The sequence below is a fragment of the Opisthocomus hoazin genome, chromosome 2, assembly GCF_030867145.1.
Source record: "Opisthocomus hoazin isolate bOpiHoa1 chromosome 2, bOpiHoa1.hap1, whole genome shotgun sequence".
Lineage (NCBI taxonomy): Eukaryota > Metazoa > Chordata > Aves > Opisthocomiformes > Opisthocomidae > Opisthocomus > Opisthocomus hoazin.
The window spans coordinates 110497638-110513987 of NC_134415.1; the positions used below are offsets into that span (position 1 = coordinate 110497638).

The following is a 16350-nucleotide window of genomic DNA, read 5'->3' on the forward strand; positions in this document are numbered from 1 at the left end:
GCTGGGGTCCTGAGGTGGTGTGCCGAAGGTTCAGGTGTGGGACTTTGCCTAACACAAACTTCTTGCTGATGCATACGGAATATTGCGGATGATCTGCTGCTTTACGGTGATAGCACTTTCATGTTTGGGGAGTTGCGGAAACAAAAGCGTTAAAGACTGACATACAGGAGTAATGTTACTGTGAAACAGGACTGAATTTTCCCCATAGGTATTGCTATTATTCTATTATATTATTCCACATGCTGCAAGAATTTCAGTGTAAGAGAGGAATGTGGGTTTTTTTATTTTCTAGGTGCCCCAGTTCTTTAAGCCTGAAACAGTGACCCTATGGGTGATTACAAATAAATTCTATGCTTGATCCAAAGGGAAGGGCAGCCTGTTGAGCTGACCAGTCCATAGGTCTAGGACTTCTGTCTTATACTTCAGCAGTGAATGTGTAGACACCAAAAGCAGGTCTTACATTTAGACCTGTATTAACTCTGGATGTCTGTTAAATGTCTATTAGGTTAGGAAAACTTAGTACAAAAGGATCATTGTGGAAAAGTTTGTTATAAGGAAAGAAAGCAGTGCCCAAAGTTGTCAACAATTTCTGAATCGGAGAATGCAGCCTATGACCTGCTCATTTTTTTAACTTCAAAAGCTTCTGGTTTAGCTTTTGCACTCAGTAGCACAAGACAGCCTTCATTAAAAATTGTCTGTCATTCAACTGAAATTACCTTCATCGTCATTTCATACCATTGCCAGTGGATGATGACAGAAGTTTTCTGACTGATACCTCTCTCCTTAGAGGCTCTTCTAGTCAGATAAAATCTTTTTCTGAGAACTCTGCAGGTATGTTATGAATACAAGCAAACACTGACAAAGAAAATTGGAACAGTAATGGCTACATGAAAACCTGCGTTTAGTCTTTTTAGCTCAATCTGTACCAATTGGAGTTTGTATGAACACAACTACTTAACTATCATCTAGAAAGATTTTCAAATATATTTGAAGAATATGAACCTGCGGGGCTAGACTGCTCCAATTTGTTTGCTTGAAAAGCCTGCATTTGGGATAGAAATGTTTGCATTTCTACAGATCCTGATTCCACTTCCACATACGCATTTCCAATCACACTCAGTCAGATCAGTGTACGTATATTTGAACTGGAAGTGGCACTTTGATACTATAGTATGTGTTGCTGACATACCAGATATGTCAGTAATTGTTTAATAAAGTTTCAATTTAAGAACTGTATGTTTGTTTTCTGGTAATTTGGCCATTTCTGTCTGTTGTGATTTTTTGATACCTGCATAACAGTAGGTGAGCAATAAAACATACTGCTTATTCTGGAATTATGAGTTCTGTGGCTTTGAACTCTTTTCAATTATAGCACATTGGTAACAGTTGAGAATGACCTGAATTTCCAGAGAGAAGTCCCTGTAATGCTCTGATACTCTTGGAGTTTTCTGAAGGATGGCAAACTTACTTTCTCCAGGGTGGGTCTTCATGCTGCAGGCAATAATTAGCCTTAAATGAAGTTATTTAAACTTCCATTCCTTCAGGGAACAGCTGATTTGATTCAGAATGTATTTTACAATGCACAATATGTATCAGCATCTTTCATATCCCAGATATTTCTGTAAGCATTGTTTTGAAGTGAAGCACAGACTGAAGTGTGTAATTAGAAAAAATACTGTACAAAATAATGAAAAATAATTTAAATAATTTCATTTTTTGTCTATAATTCCTGGTAATTGTATCATACAGGAGCAACATTATTTGTTTAGATTAAAAATGAAGATTTGTGGTTAAAAACATCTTTTACTGTATTTGTAGGCAGAAATAAGAAAGTGCTGATTCAGTGAACTAAGAGAAATTGCAGTTTAATTTAAATCTGTGAAAATTTCCATAAGCTGCATTTTCTTCATAGGTAGATAATGGGGAGGCGACCTTTTTAAAATGCTAATAAATAGGGCTTAGTTTCTCAGAGAGTATTGTGTTTTATTTTTGAATTAGAAGATGCAGATTCTCTACAGTTTTCAGTGCCCAGTCTGGGACATACATACCCATTGCTGTTATGTATCCTCCATGACAGGGACTCCTCAGATATTCATCCAGCCAAGGGGACTGACTGGCAAGATGTGAATCATAGAAAATCCATGTGAATATAATAGGAGAAAAAAAAAAAAGAAGTCAGGCACAAGGAGGAATAGGGAAAGCACCAGTCCCGCTTCTGCTTTACTTTTCTGTGTGTTTTGTCTCCAGTTAATACCTCTTCTGCCTCTGAATTTGCATATGATTCTTTGACAAACCAAAACCTTGATGGTTTCTCTTCGCATATAGTGCAGTTGTATTATACTTGGTAGACTTTTATAGACCTGTAGCCATAAAGGGAGTTGTGCCTTACGAGCTGTGGTGAAAGCTTGCTGTGAGCCCTAGTTCCTGCTGAAGCATGAGAATGCTCCTAGATTACAGCAGCAGTGTGGTTTGAGTGCAGAGCTCATGGTGCACTAGAAATCTCGTTCATCGACATCTAAATGTTTCACCTGCTCACTGGCATCTGTCCCAGTAAGATGTATCTGACAAAATACGCATGCGGCCTGTTGGAGAATTGCTCCCTGCCTGCCTAAGATCTTTCTTTTCTGTCTTCCTGTAGTTTATTCTAAAGTATAAAATCTCTGTATTGTATTGAAGGAAATTGATTGCTTCAGCAAGATTTTCCAATCTCTGCTACCTCTGATCAGTAACTGCATAGCAAGCCCATTTCAGTGGTATGCAAGTTCTGTTTTTAACTGTGAACTTTGCATGGGACTTGTCATTTAATAATCTGTATTACTCATTAGTAATAATGTAAAATATATATTTGTCAGCTTGTTGAAAAAACATTCCCAATAAGGGCCATCTTTCCCTTTGTAACTGTAACCTTGCAGTTAACTTTCCTCTGTCTGCAGTCATGCCATCCTTCTGAGTGTAATTTGTTTCGCTTTGGAAGTGGCCATTAATCCCTTGCAAATTCAACATTATTCTCTATATTTTTCTGGGTGATTAGAAACTTTTGAAGTGTTTGTACATGTCTGATGCTGGTAAGCTCTGTCTCTTTTTTTGTTGTTTGAGGGCTTTACATTTCAGTAGAGGGATGAGAGTACAATACCTTTATCTGTGGGTGGTATCAGTGGCAGTGCAGTACTGCATCATTATTGTTGCTATGTTGTAGCAGTGACAACATTCTGGACACAAACTACTCCAAGAAAATAATTCTTTACTTCACCACTTTTCTCCCATGCTTTGTCTCATCTTTTTAAATTTTAGTTCATTAAAATAGGGCGTATATTATATGTTTGCAAAATGACAGGTAAAATAAAATTTCTCAAAATTTTAGTAATACAAGCATTCTAATAATCAGATGAAAATTGTAGAATAAATAACAGAGGTAAGAGACCACTAATAAATCAGCCATGGTAGTGATTGCCTGCTTCATAGCTTTCCTTATGCGTATCTGTATGTTTGGATGTATGCATATATATATTCTACAGGTTACTGGTGGCTTTCTGAAGTTAATTACAATATTCTAAGGCTCAGTTTGCAGAAAAGAAAGAGGAGAGAAATCAATCCATATATAAAGACAGATTATAGAACATTACAGTAAGAATCTGTCACAAAACTTAATGCCCTGAGTCTTTCATATCATAATAGGAAGAGTCCAGAGTGAAATAGAAATATATTCTTCTTTTAAATATGTATGTGTGGATTATCTTCCAGTAGCCATGTAGAAAGCTAATAATTTAAGCTAATTATTCATCACAGTCTGATGAGATAAAACCACCAGATGCTACTAATATGTATGGACAGATTTCCAAAACAGGAGTGGGTTGACTCGTTAGCAATATTATACCAAGTTGTATAATTCATTCTGTGATTTGTTCAATGGCTATGAAAGCTACAAATCTCTTCAGGCACATACACAGGTGTCAAAGAATAGTACTGGTAGAGAAATATAAGGAAAAGTTATTTGAGTCATGATATATAATTATGGAGGATATCTATGATAGATCTCTGTGAAAATAATTTTAGTTCTAATTATAGGATAAGATACCTAAGTGAAAATTGAAAGACTGGAAGAGTGTTACAAATCACTCCAAAATTAATAAATTGACTGTCATTTTCCTAGCATGTTTGTATGAATTGTTCAGAGACAAATGGTTGTTTTGGACTAGCCAATTAAGCATTAAGGAAGGGAGTATTGCTCATCGAATACTGCAAAGCTAAGGAAGATAAGAATCAGATTTATTGGAAACCACTTCAGAACTGACCAATGGAGAAGAGACAAGTGACAAGAAATCATTATTTCTTGAACTAAGTTAATTCTGCTTCATGCTTTCCCAATACTGTTTGCAATACAATTTTAATTTTAAATACTTATTTTTAAGCCATTTTGCTTCCGCTGTCATTTTAAAGACTAGTTGTACTATGAGCTCTCTATTTTTTATGCATCTTCCTTCCCTGCTCGTACACATAGAAGCATGATATCAAATTTTTCAGTTCTACTCATACCGGTTGAGCTGAAACCACCAAATTCCAAAAAAACTTTCAAACATGCTTTAGTCTAGGAGGCATTTTAAGTATTAAGTACTATTATTCCTTCTTCATTCTGAAGGTTTAAGAATTTTTTAAAACTTTTCGTTCTCTAGATTTCATTGGGTTTTTTACTATTATAGGTTATGAACTAATCTCCTGGGCTCGGCCAGGACAGGGTTAATTTCCACCAGAAGCCAGGAGGGTACACAGCCGGGCGGGCTGACCCAACTTGGCCAAAGAAACAGAGTGTCCGATACCATGCGCTGTCATGCTTGATGCTGGGTGGGGGAGCGGTCCGGAGGGAAGTTGGTTGTAGCTTGGGAGTGCGCGGGGCACTGGGCGGTGAGAGTTGCTCTGTCCATTTCACTGTTTTGTATATTCTCCTTATCAGTATTGTTGTTACTGTTTGCTTTGTTTGCTGTTCTGTTAAACTGCCCTTATCCCGACCCACCAGTTTTTGCCATTTTCTTTCCATTCTCCTCCCCACCCCAGCAGGGGGAGGGGCGATAGAGCGACCGCGTGGCCCTTTGTTTTCGGCCGGGGACAAACCACGACATCTGATTCTCTTCATGTGTTTTAATACAACTTCTTGGTTGTTTTCCTGCTGCATTACAGGCTTTTACATAATCTTCCACCCAGGTACTTATCAAGCCCAAGACTTGCACTTCGTGTGGATTTCAAGTGTTTTATTTGTGATATGCGTGTACTTCAAGATCAGACATTCACCAGGAGATTTACTTCAGAATTTTTGCTTCAGACTTTTAGTCTGAGTTAGGTGTTTAATCTTAGATTTTCATCTGTAGATGCGAGATAGGATTCATTTCATCTGACTTCAGATGTTTCAAGTGTAAGGTTATCATCCAGACTCTCCTTATTTAGAGATAGACACCTGCGGTGATGATTCCTTTTTAGCCTAAGAGCTTTACTGTTTTCTGGAAAAAAATATTAACAACTACATTAGAGTTGAATCTTTTAAATGGCCAAAGTGAAATCTGACTTCTGCTCTTGGAATAGATCTTAGCTGAAGGGCCATATGGGTGAACTAATTCATCAAAGACATGGTCCTTGTCAATTTTAATTGCTGTTACAGTTCTGCTCTATAATAAGACAGAACCTGATTCAAACAGCTGTTTACATCTCTGAGCAGTGTGAATATTAATGATCAGGTATGTCTGAAGGTTTAGAGCAAGCTACGATAAACAGAAGGCACCAGAATTTAAAAAGAATGCACAGCTGTGAATTGTGCCGTTGAGTTGCCTGCCTGAGTTAGGTCTGTTGGGTTTCCCTAAAATGAATGTTGACAGTAAAAAAGAGGCAACAAAGGTCATTTGATTTTCCTAAAATATGAGTCATATATTTCTCTGCAGACTCTGGGCTGTAGTTAACTAAGTGAGATCTAGAAGCTCCTATTTATACTTTTAACATTCTCTCTGTCCTGTTCTTGAGAAATGTGTGTGAAAAAGAGAAATGTAATAAACCTGGCTTGATGAATGCACTTAGAGAGATGCAAAATCTGCAAATTAGAGCCAGCATGAAAAGGAAGCATTTGCTTTGATGCCCTTTTCTCTTTCATACATATGAACACACAATTAAGTGCATACACACACACAGTTAGCTGCAGTAAATGTATTTAATCAACTGTTTAAAAAAAATGAACCACACTCACTTTTACAATTCTCCTTTTATATTAATACTACAGTAAGGCAACAGTGCAACAGTGAATGTTACTTCAAAGCTACAGCATTTGACTTTCTAGACTTACTGAACTTGTGCAAAAGCTTCAGCACCACAGCACAGTGCATTATTTAGTGACCTTCTGTACTGTTAATACCTTCTTGTGAGCACGGAAATTGATTTTTTTTTTCCTTAGTATGTGGTTCAATGCTATTACCTCTTCAGACACTACCCAAGAATACAGAGTAGCTCCATGAGAGTATGATACGGCATGAGTATCTTTTAAGGCATCTCTGCTTGCGAATTTTAAACCAAAGCATTAATATTAGACTTATTTCCTTTTCAAAATATCATTTGAAATAAAAATCAAATTTCACACTCTGCATCAGTTTCTAATCTACTGCTTTGTTTTGTTCTATGCAATTGTTTGATTTATCTGCATTGTATGTGACTAAGAATCTTCCAAAAATACATTAGATTATATGTCTGTCATGCTGTCTCATCTCTTGACAGATCTAAATGCTTGTCTGCAAATGTTCTTTGCTTAATTAGGAGGAAACACAGTGCTTATGCTGCATTTCATATTTTTCTTCAAAATGTTTGTATCTATTAGGAAGTTCTTCCTTGTTATTCCAAAGTCAAAGAATTAAAATGCTTCACATTTGTGGCTTTTCTAAGAATACAATTGTGAATAAGGAAGTTCGTTCTAAGTATAAATTTTATTTGGTTTATGGTTCGTCCCATTACATATTTCAATACCGTATTATATCTATATTATAAATCTGTTAGTTTTGAAATTATCTATTGGATTTTATGAAAAACTGATGTTGCTACACTGATTATAAGCTAAAGTCAGCATTACTAATATATTTACCACACAACAACAAGCAAAATGGTATCACAAGGTACAGCAGTATTCAGTGATGTGATCTTGTATTTCTTGCCAACTCTGACTTCCTACTGCAGGGATACTGACTTTCTGACCTTTTTTCTTTGGAAGGGAATATATTGGGTGTCCTTGTCTCTTCCTACCATATCTCCTTTTTGCCATTGTTGCACCCAGGCTGGGCTTACTGAACCTAAACTATGTAGATACTGTGGATAGCATTGCTTCTTCCTTTTACTTTTTTAAAAAAAACTGTCTGGAACCCACAGTGGTGGGCCAGTCTTGGCCAGCAGCCAAATGCCCACCCAGCTGCTCTCTCACTCCTCCTGCTCAACGGGAGAGGGGGGAGAAAATGGGATGAAAAAGCTCGTGGTCCAAGATAAAGACAGCGAGATTGCTTACCAGTTACCATCATGGGCAAAACAGACTCAACTTGGGGATAATTCATTAATTCTATTGCTGATTGAAATAGGTTTGAGTAGTGAGAAACAGAGACAAAAGCAATGAACCAACAGCTTCCCCCCACCCATTTTCCGAGGCTCAACTTCACCTCTTCATTCCTAACTCCTCTACCTCCCGCCCCGAGCAGTGCCCTGCGCAGGGTCGGTTGGAGCCAGCTGGAACCGGCTGTGTCCGGCCCACGGCAGCCCCGACCTCTCCTCTCGCAGGGCCGCCCTGCAACCCCTGCCAGCGCCTGGGCTCCTGCATCCCGCAGACATGCGAGTAATGCGCGTTCCCCTCCTCATGTCGACCCAGGGCATTCGTTACTCGCTGTGTGCTGCAGAGTCTGGGCAGATGCCTGCAGGATGGGCTTGTTTAGCCTGGAGAAGGCTGTGAGGGGTTCTTATAAATGCCTACAAATATCTTAAGGGTGGGTGTCAGGAGGATGGGGCCAAACTCTTTTCAGTGGTGCCCAGAGACAGGACAAGGGGCAATGGGCACAAACTGAAGTATAGGAAGTTCCGTCTGAACATGAGAGAGAACTTCTTCACTCTGAGGGTGACGGAGCACTGAAACAGGCTGCCCAGGGAGGTTGTGGAGTCTCCTTCTCTGGAGATATTCAAAACCCACCTAGACAAGGTCCCATGCAGCCTGCTGTAGGTGACCCTGCTTCGTCAGGGGGGTTGGACTAGATGACCCACAGAGGTTCCTTCCAACTCCTACCATTCTGTGATTCTGTGATAGTTACTTGTTGAATTTTTTGCAGGTGTATGTACTTGGCCTGAGCTAGGAATTTATTTCAAAGATCAGGCTAAATGTTTTCCCACTTCTGGGAACAAATCAACTTTCATGCAGGGGTCAGGAATTTAAATGACTTACTATTTTTTGTTAATTATAATGATGTTTGCTACCTGATTATGTGCAAGATTACGGAGTGAAGCACATCTGTTTCAAGTGCGTACATATATTTTCATAATTACTTTTTTTTTTTTTTAAACAATAAAGTAATTCATTTTTTGTTAACTTTATACATACACTCATAGAAAATGTTTCCAGTTAAGCTTTGTTGGTCAATGAGTCCAAAATTCAGCGGTTCTATCAGTACAGTGTGGCAAAAAAAAAAATTATTTACTGTCTTTTGTAAACATTTTGGTCATTATTAAAAGCATTTGATGTAGCTGTGAAGGCTCCATTGCAATGCAGTTTAGCATAAATAGTGCAAAGTCATTAGGTCACATGGCTCGGCTAGGAGGAGAACATCAATTCATCTCAAGGCCTAATGCAGATATTAATGGAGTTTGGGAAGACAGATTCATCAGCCAGAGACTGAAAAGCGACTGCAGTATAACTTAACATATACAAGGATAAACCAACAGTTTCTTCAATTTTTATTATAGCCATTTTTCATGTCTAGATCAGTTTGTAAGAGATATACATATATATGAAATACATACAAATATTTGTACAAATGTCTGAGCTGTGTTTTCACATATGGTCTGATATGACTGTTATAAGAGTCTGTTTCAGGTTTTGAACAAAGCAAGTATAACCTGTATATGTGTGTGTATGTACATATTTATGTAGCTCAGCTGTATATGGCAGAAAGATAGTGAAGGTCTGTAAGACCTGCTTTTTTTTGGCTCCCATTCAACCCGTCATGGATGTATTACAAAACAGAACTATATTCAGGAATATTCATTTTGAATCTTGCTGGTTAATCTAAATATCAAGTGATGATAGATCTATATAAGTACCCTAATATTAAAACGTTACTTCTGATGGAAGTTTATGTGAGTTGACATAGGTTTCATGAGTTTCTTAGCATGTTGTGCAAAGTAGCCAGTCTAAACCCACAACTATTCTAGTTTAATTTGATTTAATTAAATTTAAACTATTGAGCTTTACCGCATTTAAAGATAATCTAGAACTTATGATTAAAAATAATGTAGAAATCCAGCATCTTCAAGCCAAGTGAAAAATTTAAAGCATCCAGTTACAGAATTTCAGAATTATTTAAGACTAATGTGATAGCCGAATCTTGACTAAAAGTTTTGCATATATGTATTTATATATTAGTCTATTTTAATATATATAAAATAGGCCTTTATATGTATCAAATAGAGTGGTTTATATATTGTGTATGTATTTTATATGTATAATAGTCTGTGGGTAAAGGGAGAACTATCTTTGTAACAGTAGGGTAGGAGTAGCAGAAGTATCAGTCATCTTCAGTCCTTAGTTAGTAATAAAGAATGTCTGAAATATTGCAGGAAATAAGGGGCAGAGGATTTCAGGAGACATCGTTGTTCTCATACGTTAGAACTCGAGCCACCTTGTTTGCTTTGCAGCCCTGACACACTCTTGTATGACCTTAAAGAAGCATTCTGATTTTGCTGTACTTCCTGGTTATTCCTACCATGATCATCCTGAGAGGGTTTAGTCAGAAATCAATGATCATAATGTTTTTTTCCACTTTGTTTTTTTCCGCAATGAGACTTCAGGTTGTCCTGTAGTCAATTATCTACAAAATCTTTGACGTGAGTAGAATACCTCATATCAAAGTACTGGGGGTGAGTAAGTAGCACTAGCTGTTCTATTTTTGATAGTAAATCATTTAAAAGTGGATTGAGCCTGTGAAAAAAAAAGTAAAAATACTGGAGTAGAGAACAAGAAGAGCGGAGAAATGGGGGCCTGGGAGAGGGAGGATTCTGTTCCTTAGGAAGGAAGAACTTGAAAGGAAATGCAGGTCCTTTCTGGGAAACTTGCTTAAGCTGCAGTCACTTCTCTTGTTCTTTTTTCTTTTTTTTTTTTTTCTTTTTTAACGTCTTTCTCTTATGCATCTCCTGTCCTTTTGCTTCTGGACCCTCCTTCCTCAAGCTTTCTCATCTGGTTGGACTCCCTGTCCCTGTTATGTGCTTTTTCTGACCTTGCTGAGCTCTTGTTTCTCCCCTGTACATCTGGATTTCCTAACCTGATGAGTGCAGAACGCTATCATTCCCTCCCAGAGACTGGTCTGTGGCCACTAGTGATACTGCAGGTTGTTAGCGATGGAAGTCATTGTTTCATGGACTGAAAGATGGGTGGGGAGGTTGGAGGCAGACATTGTAAGTTTATTAAATATATGGATTTTACAGGTACAGCAAACAGTAAGTTTTCAGCAACAGTACTTTATATGAGTGATTCATGTGTCTGCTCATTTAATCAACGAAATCAGAACACGTCCCTGTCCAGACAATGTTTTCTTCAGTGTTAGTGTTCAGGGTTTTGTGGTCAATTCTCTTGCTCGCTCTTTTCCAGAACATTTTTATAGCCTAAAATTCATAGCCTCTGTGACTGCTTACTTGATTTCTTCTCATGTTCTGGGTTTTCATATCCATCAGGCATAAGCTTGCTGCTTTCACGAGGGTGCAAGCTGGTGTATGCATTATTTCAGGTGCACAAGAGGAAGAGTTCTAATGTTTGAGGTAATCCTGCAGCTCATGATATTGACCAATGTGGCACTGTGCTAAAATGGTGGTCTGAAGCAACGCAAGCACCAGCTTCCTCCAAGTACTACATCAGACCAGGGAATACATCTGCAGGAGTTAGTTTGCTGCAGTTAGTTACTTTTCTGCTTGATACATGCGCGCTCTGGTTGTGCTCAGATTAGAGGCCACAGGCGTTAGCATCCATTTCCGACAGGCGGGATCAGGGCTGCAGACCTTGCGTGCAGGCGACATACAAACGCAACGCAGTACCTGTTTCCTGAGTGTCATGGATATGAAACTGGGGAATCCCTCTGCCCTGTAATAGGAACTGAGTTCCATCAAAGACAGTATTTGAAGTTCTGCATTTAAAAAAGCCTGTTGTGCAGTGGTTTACTGTGTATTTAATTAAATTCTGATATCTTAATACATGTGTCTATCTATACACATATGTGGTGTGTATGTGTTCCCTTCTGGTTACCAAATACTTACAGATGATGAAGACAGTCACAAAAATTAAGACTATGTTTGAAAGAGAGAAATGTACTTAGTGTATCACCTAACTGAATCAAAGCAAATACTGAAGATCTACATATGTATGGTGTATTAATATATATTTATGTGTCTGTTTATGTCTATACACACACAATTAATGTATTATGTCTACATAAACACGTTTTCCTACTAGCCTATGGCAGTTTTATAAAATCAGTTTGTTTGTAGAAGTTGTGTTCAGCTTCAGGTTGCCCACCATATTATTTATTCAGGTGGTTCCATTGGTCTTGCCTACTCTTACCCATTTTTGGTGTAGCTTGACCCTCAAAGTATTCTTCATTCACAGTTAGAAATGCTTATATTGAGTTTATTATAGATCAGCAGAGATGTTGATTTCATTGTAAGTAATGTGCTTTCCATGACTGGTGGTTCTTTCATTTAAAGTAGCTGTTATTTGTCACACTGACAGGTGCACCTACTGCGAAATGCTGGCGATGAAGTTACCATCACTGTTCAGTACCTCAGGGAAGCTCCATCATTTTTAAAGCTCCCATTAGGTAAGAGGAAATTAATGGATAGGAGTAAATTGTTTTCCTCTTTGCAGTATTCTTATAATAAGATGACAATGACAGAAATAGGAATTCAATCCTTCAGTGTTTTACAGGAAGAAATAGAAAATTATGTGTGTACTTTAATGCTTAATGTATAAGAATCTAATGCATACTGCATGACTGCTTCTGTATAGTTTATTCAAAATAAAACTGAAAACCTCATTAAAATACAGTACAATCATGGGTGACATCTGAAAATTTTTTTTACAGAAGCTTTGCCTGAATACAATAAAACAGTGTTTAGAAACATTTGAATCATACACTCACACTGAAAGGTATTTTCAGGACACCAAACAAGTGGATAACATGAATTGTGCATATTTCATAAATTACTTTGTTATTTTGATCATTTTTGTCAGAGAGCAGAATTACAGTGTGACAGCTGAGCAGTTTAAGAGTAACAATAGTAAATTGTTTACGAACAATGCACATGAGGGAAATTTTTGATTCTTCTGATTAGAAAATGTAAATATTCAAGATACTCAAAATTGATGTTGCAACTAGAAAAGTGCACATAATATATCAACTAACAGATCAAATAATTTTGCACCACTTTATCTTACATGATTCTCTCTCCAAATTAAGTAAATTTAAAATGTTTCTTGTTTGGGGGATTTATGTAAGTTGGTCTCAACTATGTACTTGTTTTTTCTTGATTTCAGCAGAATCGTAGGTCTCATAGGTCTAGTTCTTGTCATTAGAAAAGTATCTGTCATTTCATCTAGATTCTTACACCTATTAAAAGCAAGCTTGATGGGCCTCTACTAAGCTAAACTATACATCTTATACTAAACCCATTATTTCAGTTCTTACTGTGTATCATTTCCATTTGAAAATGGAATCTATATTTAAAGAAATCTTATGTTTACATTTGGAGATCTTTGTCTGGTCAGTGTTCCTTATAATGAAACTTCAGGTTTTGTCTTCGTACTTCTCTATCCTGGGTCATCTGATGACTGTAGACTAATATCTGTAATACCTTGGACATCTGTGTCCAAAGTTAGACATGATTTGGCAAGCTAGCAGGGTTTTACCAGTAGTTTCTGTGTTGTTGGCCATATTCATTTGGGGTTATCACAATCCTACAAGCAACTTTATCTCAACTTCTTGACTGTCATCACATACACACTTGGACTCTTATCGCTTGTGATCGGCTAACCTTAGCTAAGAGCCAAACTCCTACCCAGCCGCTCTTTCACTCCCCTTTTTCAAACAGAACATAGGGATAAAATAGAATGAAAAGGCTCTTAGGTCAAGATAAAGACAGGGAAATCACTTATTAATTACAGTCATGGGCAAAACAAACTTGGGGAATCTTAATTACATGTGTTGCCTATTAAAATAGATTCAGGCAATGAAAAACAAAGACAAATGAATTGAAACATCACCTTTTCCCCTCCCCCCCCTTTTTCTGAGGCTCAGCTTCGTTCCTGACTCCTCTGCCTCCCCTGCAAGTGGGACGGGGAATGAGGGTTTGGAGTCAGTACACAGCATTCCCCTCAGCCACTCCTTCCTCCTCGAGCTTTTTACCCTTCTCCAGCTTGGGTCCTTCCCACTGGCTGCAGTCCTTTACAAACTGCTCTAGCATGGGTCCTCTCAATGGACTGAAGTCCTTCAGGAAATATCTGCTCCAACATGTGTCCCCCACAGGCTGCAGATTCCTTCATGGCACATCCACCTGCTCCAGCATGGGGCTGAAGTGTGAGTATCTGCTCCAACGTGGTCCTCCATGGGCTGCAGGGAGATACGTGCATCGCCATGGTCTCTCCATGGACTTGCAGGGGAATCTCTGCTCCAGCATCTGGAGCTCCTCTTCCCTCTCCTTCTCCACTGACCTTGAGGTTTGTATGATTTTTTTCTCACACTTTTTTCCTCACTCCTATCTCTGCTGTTCAACATTTTGCCCTTTCTTAAACTGTTTCCCAGAGGTGCTACTAGCTTGGCTGAGGGGCTCAGCTGTGCCCTGCAGTGGGTTTGCTGGAGCTGGCTGGAACCAGCTATGTCCAGCACAGGGCAGCCCCTGACCATCTCCCACCCCTGGAGCCACCTTGCCCCATTGCTACTTAAACACAGTACACACTCTGTGAGACAGCTGCCACTTTCACAAGGAGTTCACGCAAGTCCAGGAATATTGGTGCCCTCTTGGTACATCATGGCAGAGAAGAGGAACTTAGCTGTCTCCTGGATTGCCTTTCTCTCCAGGAGGCACTGCAGCCATTCCTTTCTGGGAGGCTGATTATGGTGCTACTTCCATAAAGTGCTATTTCTGAAAAAGGAAAGCAGTGATTAGCAGGAAGAGCAGACCATCTTCTATCTCAGTGTGGCCGGAGGTGCATGCAAAACTTCTGTAGGTAAATAGCCTCCATGAACACTCAAACCAGAAACTTTCACCTTAGCAAAGACCTCCATTCTCTTTCAAAGGGCCTGTCTCGTGACCTGTGGCCAGCTAGCACCATTTGGAGTCTGCCCTTGATTACTGTTTGAAATAGGGAAGACAGTGCCATTTTAGACAAGCTGTCACAGACTGTCAACAAGCACAGCAGAGAAGCAATGCTTCTTAAATGAAAGAGACATCTTGGGTACAAACTGCTCGTTTTGGGTAGCTGATTAGACTTGCCTGCTTTACGCAGAGCACGAGGAAATCTTTGGCAAGCATTATACTACCTGGCCCAGTCCCATGCATGATCTCACACCTCCAGTCCTGTACCACATGCTCAATAAAAGGACCTGCTGAGTATGATCAGACACCTGAGGAATTTAAGAAATAACCCTTCTTCTGAACTGAATCTGGGCCTCAGCACAGAGCTCACCTGCTTTTCTCCAGGATGTTCTGTGTGGCCATCCAATACAGGCTGAAACCAGGCTCAGTGATCAAGATGATCTTTGATGAGTGACTTGACATAAATACTCATTCATGTGGTGAGGAAATAAGCAAATAAGGTGTGGAAAATTATGGAAAACAGTTCTGGTTTAGGGCCATATATTGAAGTTAAGGAGAATAGCAATGGTGGGACAAAGCACCCCAGTTCAAGATGAGCTTTTCACAAGCCCATGCACAGAAGGGAATTCCAGTCATGAAGCACCAGTGACACATATAACAAGCTAAGTAGCAATTCTACTATGCAATAAAGTACTTCCCAGCTCACACTGTCGGCAAGACTTAAGTGCATACACATGTAAATCTGGAGAATCTTGGCCTTTGCTACCATCCCTGAAGACTCAGGCACATGTTCCCCTACCCTCAAGCATTCAGTCAGACCAGCTGCTATGCTGGCAGTTTTAGTACTGCGGTGTGTTCGCTTCAAATGCAACCATACTCTCTCTTCCTATTAACCAATATGATTACTATTTCTTAGAAGTATATCATCAGGAGTAGCATCTGCCTCCGCTGCTTCCTTCTCATACCTCTTCCTTCCCTTCACTGTCTCATGCCATGGCTAGCAAAAGCACAAGGTGTCATAACAGGGAAATATCTGCCTGCAGTTCTCACCACATTTTTTCTGGTTGCTTCAGTCTTTCATAATTGTGGACACAAACACAGGATTTGGCATGGGTTTGGACATGGATACTGATTAACTGGCACTTAAGGATGAGACAAGGACTACTTATTTCTGTGTTTGGAGGAGGCCCTAACCCAGGGTGGCATCCAGTATTGGTCGTTGTCTCTTTCACAGCTGCCTGCGACTCTTGGCCCTTTCTAGGCTATTACGAGACTGTCCGTAATAGTAAATTATGGCAGCAAATATTCTCTGCCACAGGAATTGATCAGTAATTTTGTAAAATATTGCAGAATGCTTGGCATAATTTTGCATAGAGCAAATACTTCTTTCTCAAAAAACTGTCAGGCCTGGATCAGAAGTTAGCATGAGCCATTAGCATCATTAACTGTCTGCTTCATTGGGTTGTCTGGCTCCATGGCTAGGGCAATTCCTCATCCCATGACCTGTGGTTTGCTCTAAGTTACACTGTCAGCTAAAGAGAGGATGGATTTGTGTTTCTGGAAACCAAAGGAAGGAATTTTGTTTTCTGGCACTGGGTCAGGAAGTTATTAGTTGTTATTTGTTCTCCTGTTACAGAATAATTATGGCATCAGTTCTTGGGTATTGACATTAAGGATTCTCTGGATCTAAGTCCATTACCCATCCCAGAGTTGAGCAGGGCTTGTAGGACCCTTTTAGATAAGATTTACTGCTGCCTGGAAGACTTTTCAGAATATTTTACG

General features: G+C 39.1%; 1 protein-coding gene across 1 annotated transcript in view; it reads left to right on the forward strand.

Annotated features, from left to right (window-relative positions):
- Positions 1-16350, forward strand: part of SNTG2 (syntrophin gamma 2) — a 323296-nt gene that overhangs the window by 198320 nt on the left and 108626 nt on the right. The window contains exon 7 of the mRNA XM_075410732.1: positions 11987-12074. Within this exon, the coding sequence (XP_075266847.1) occupies positions 11987-12074 (88 nt within the window). The remainder of the gene's footprint in view (positions 1-11986; positions 12075-16350) is intronic.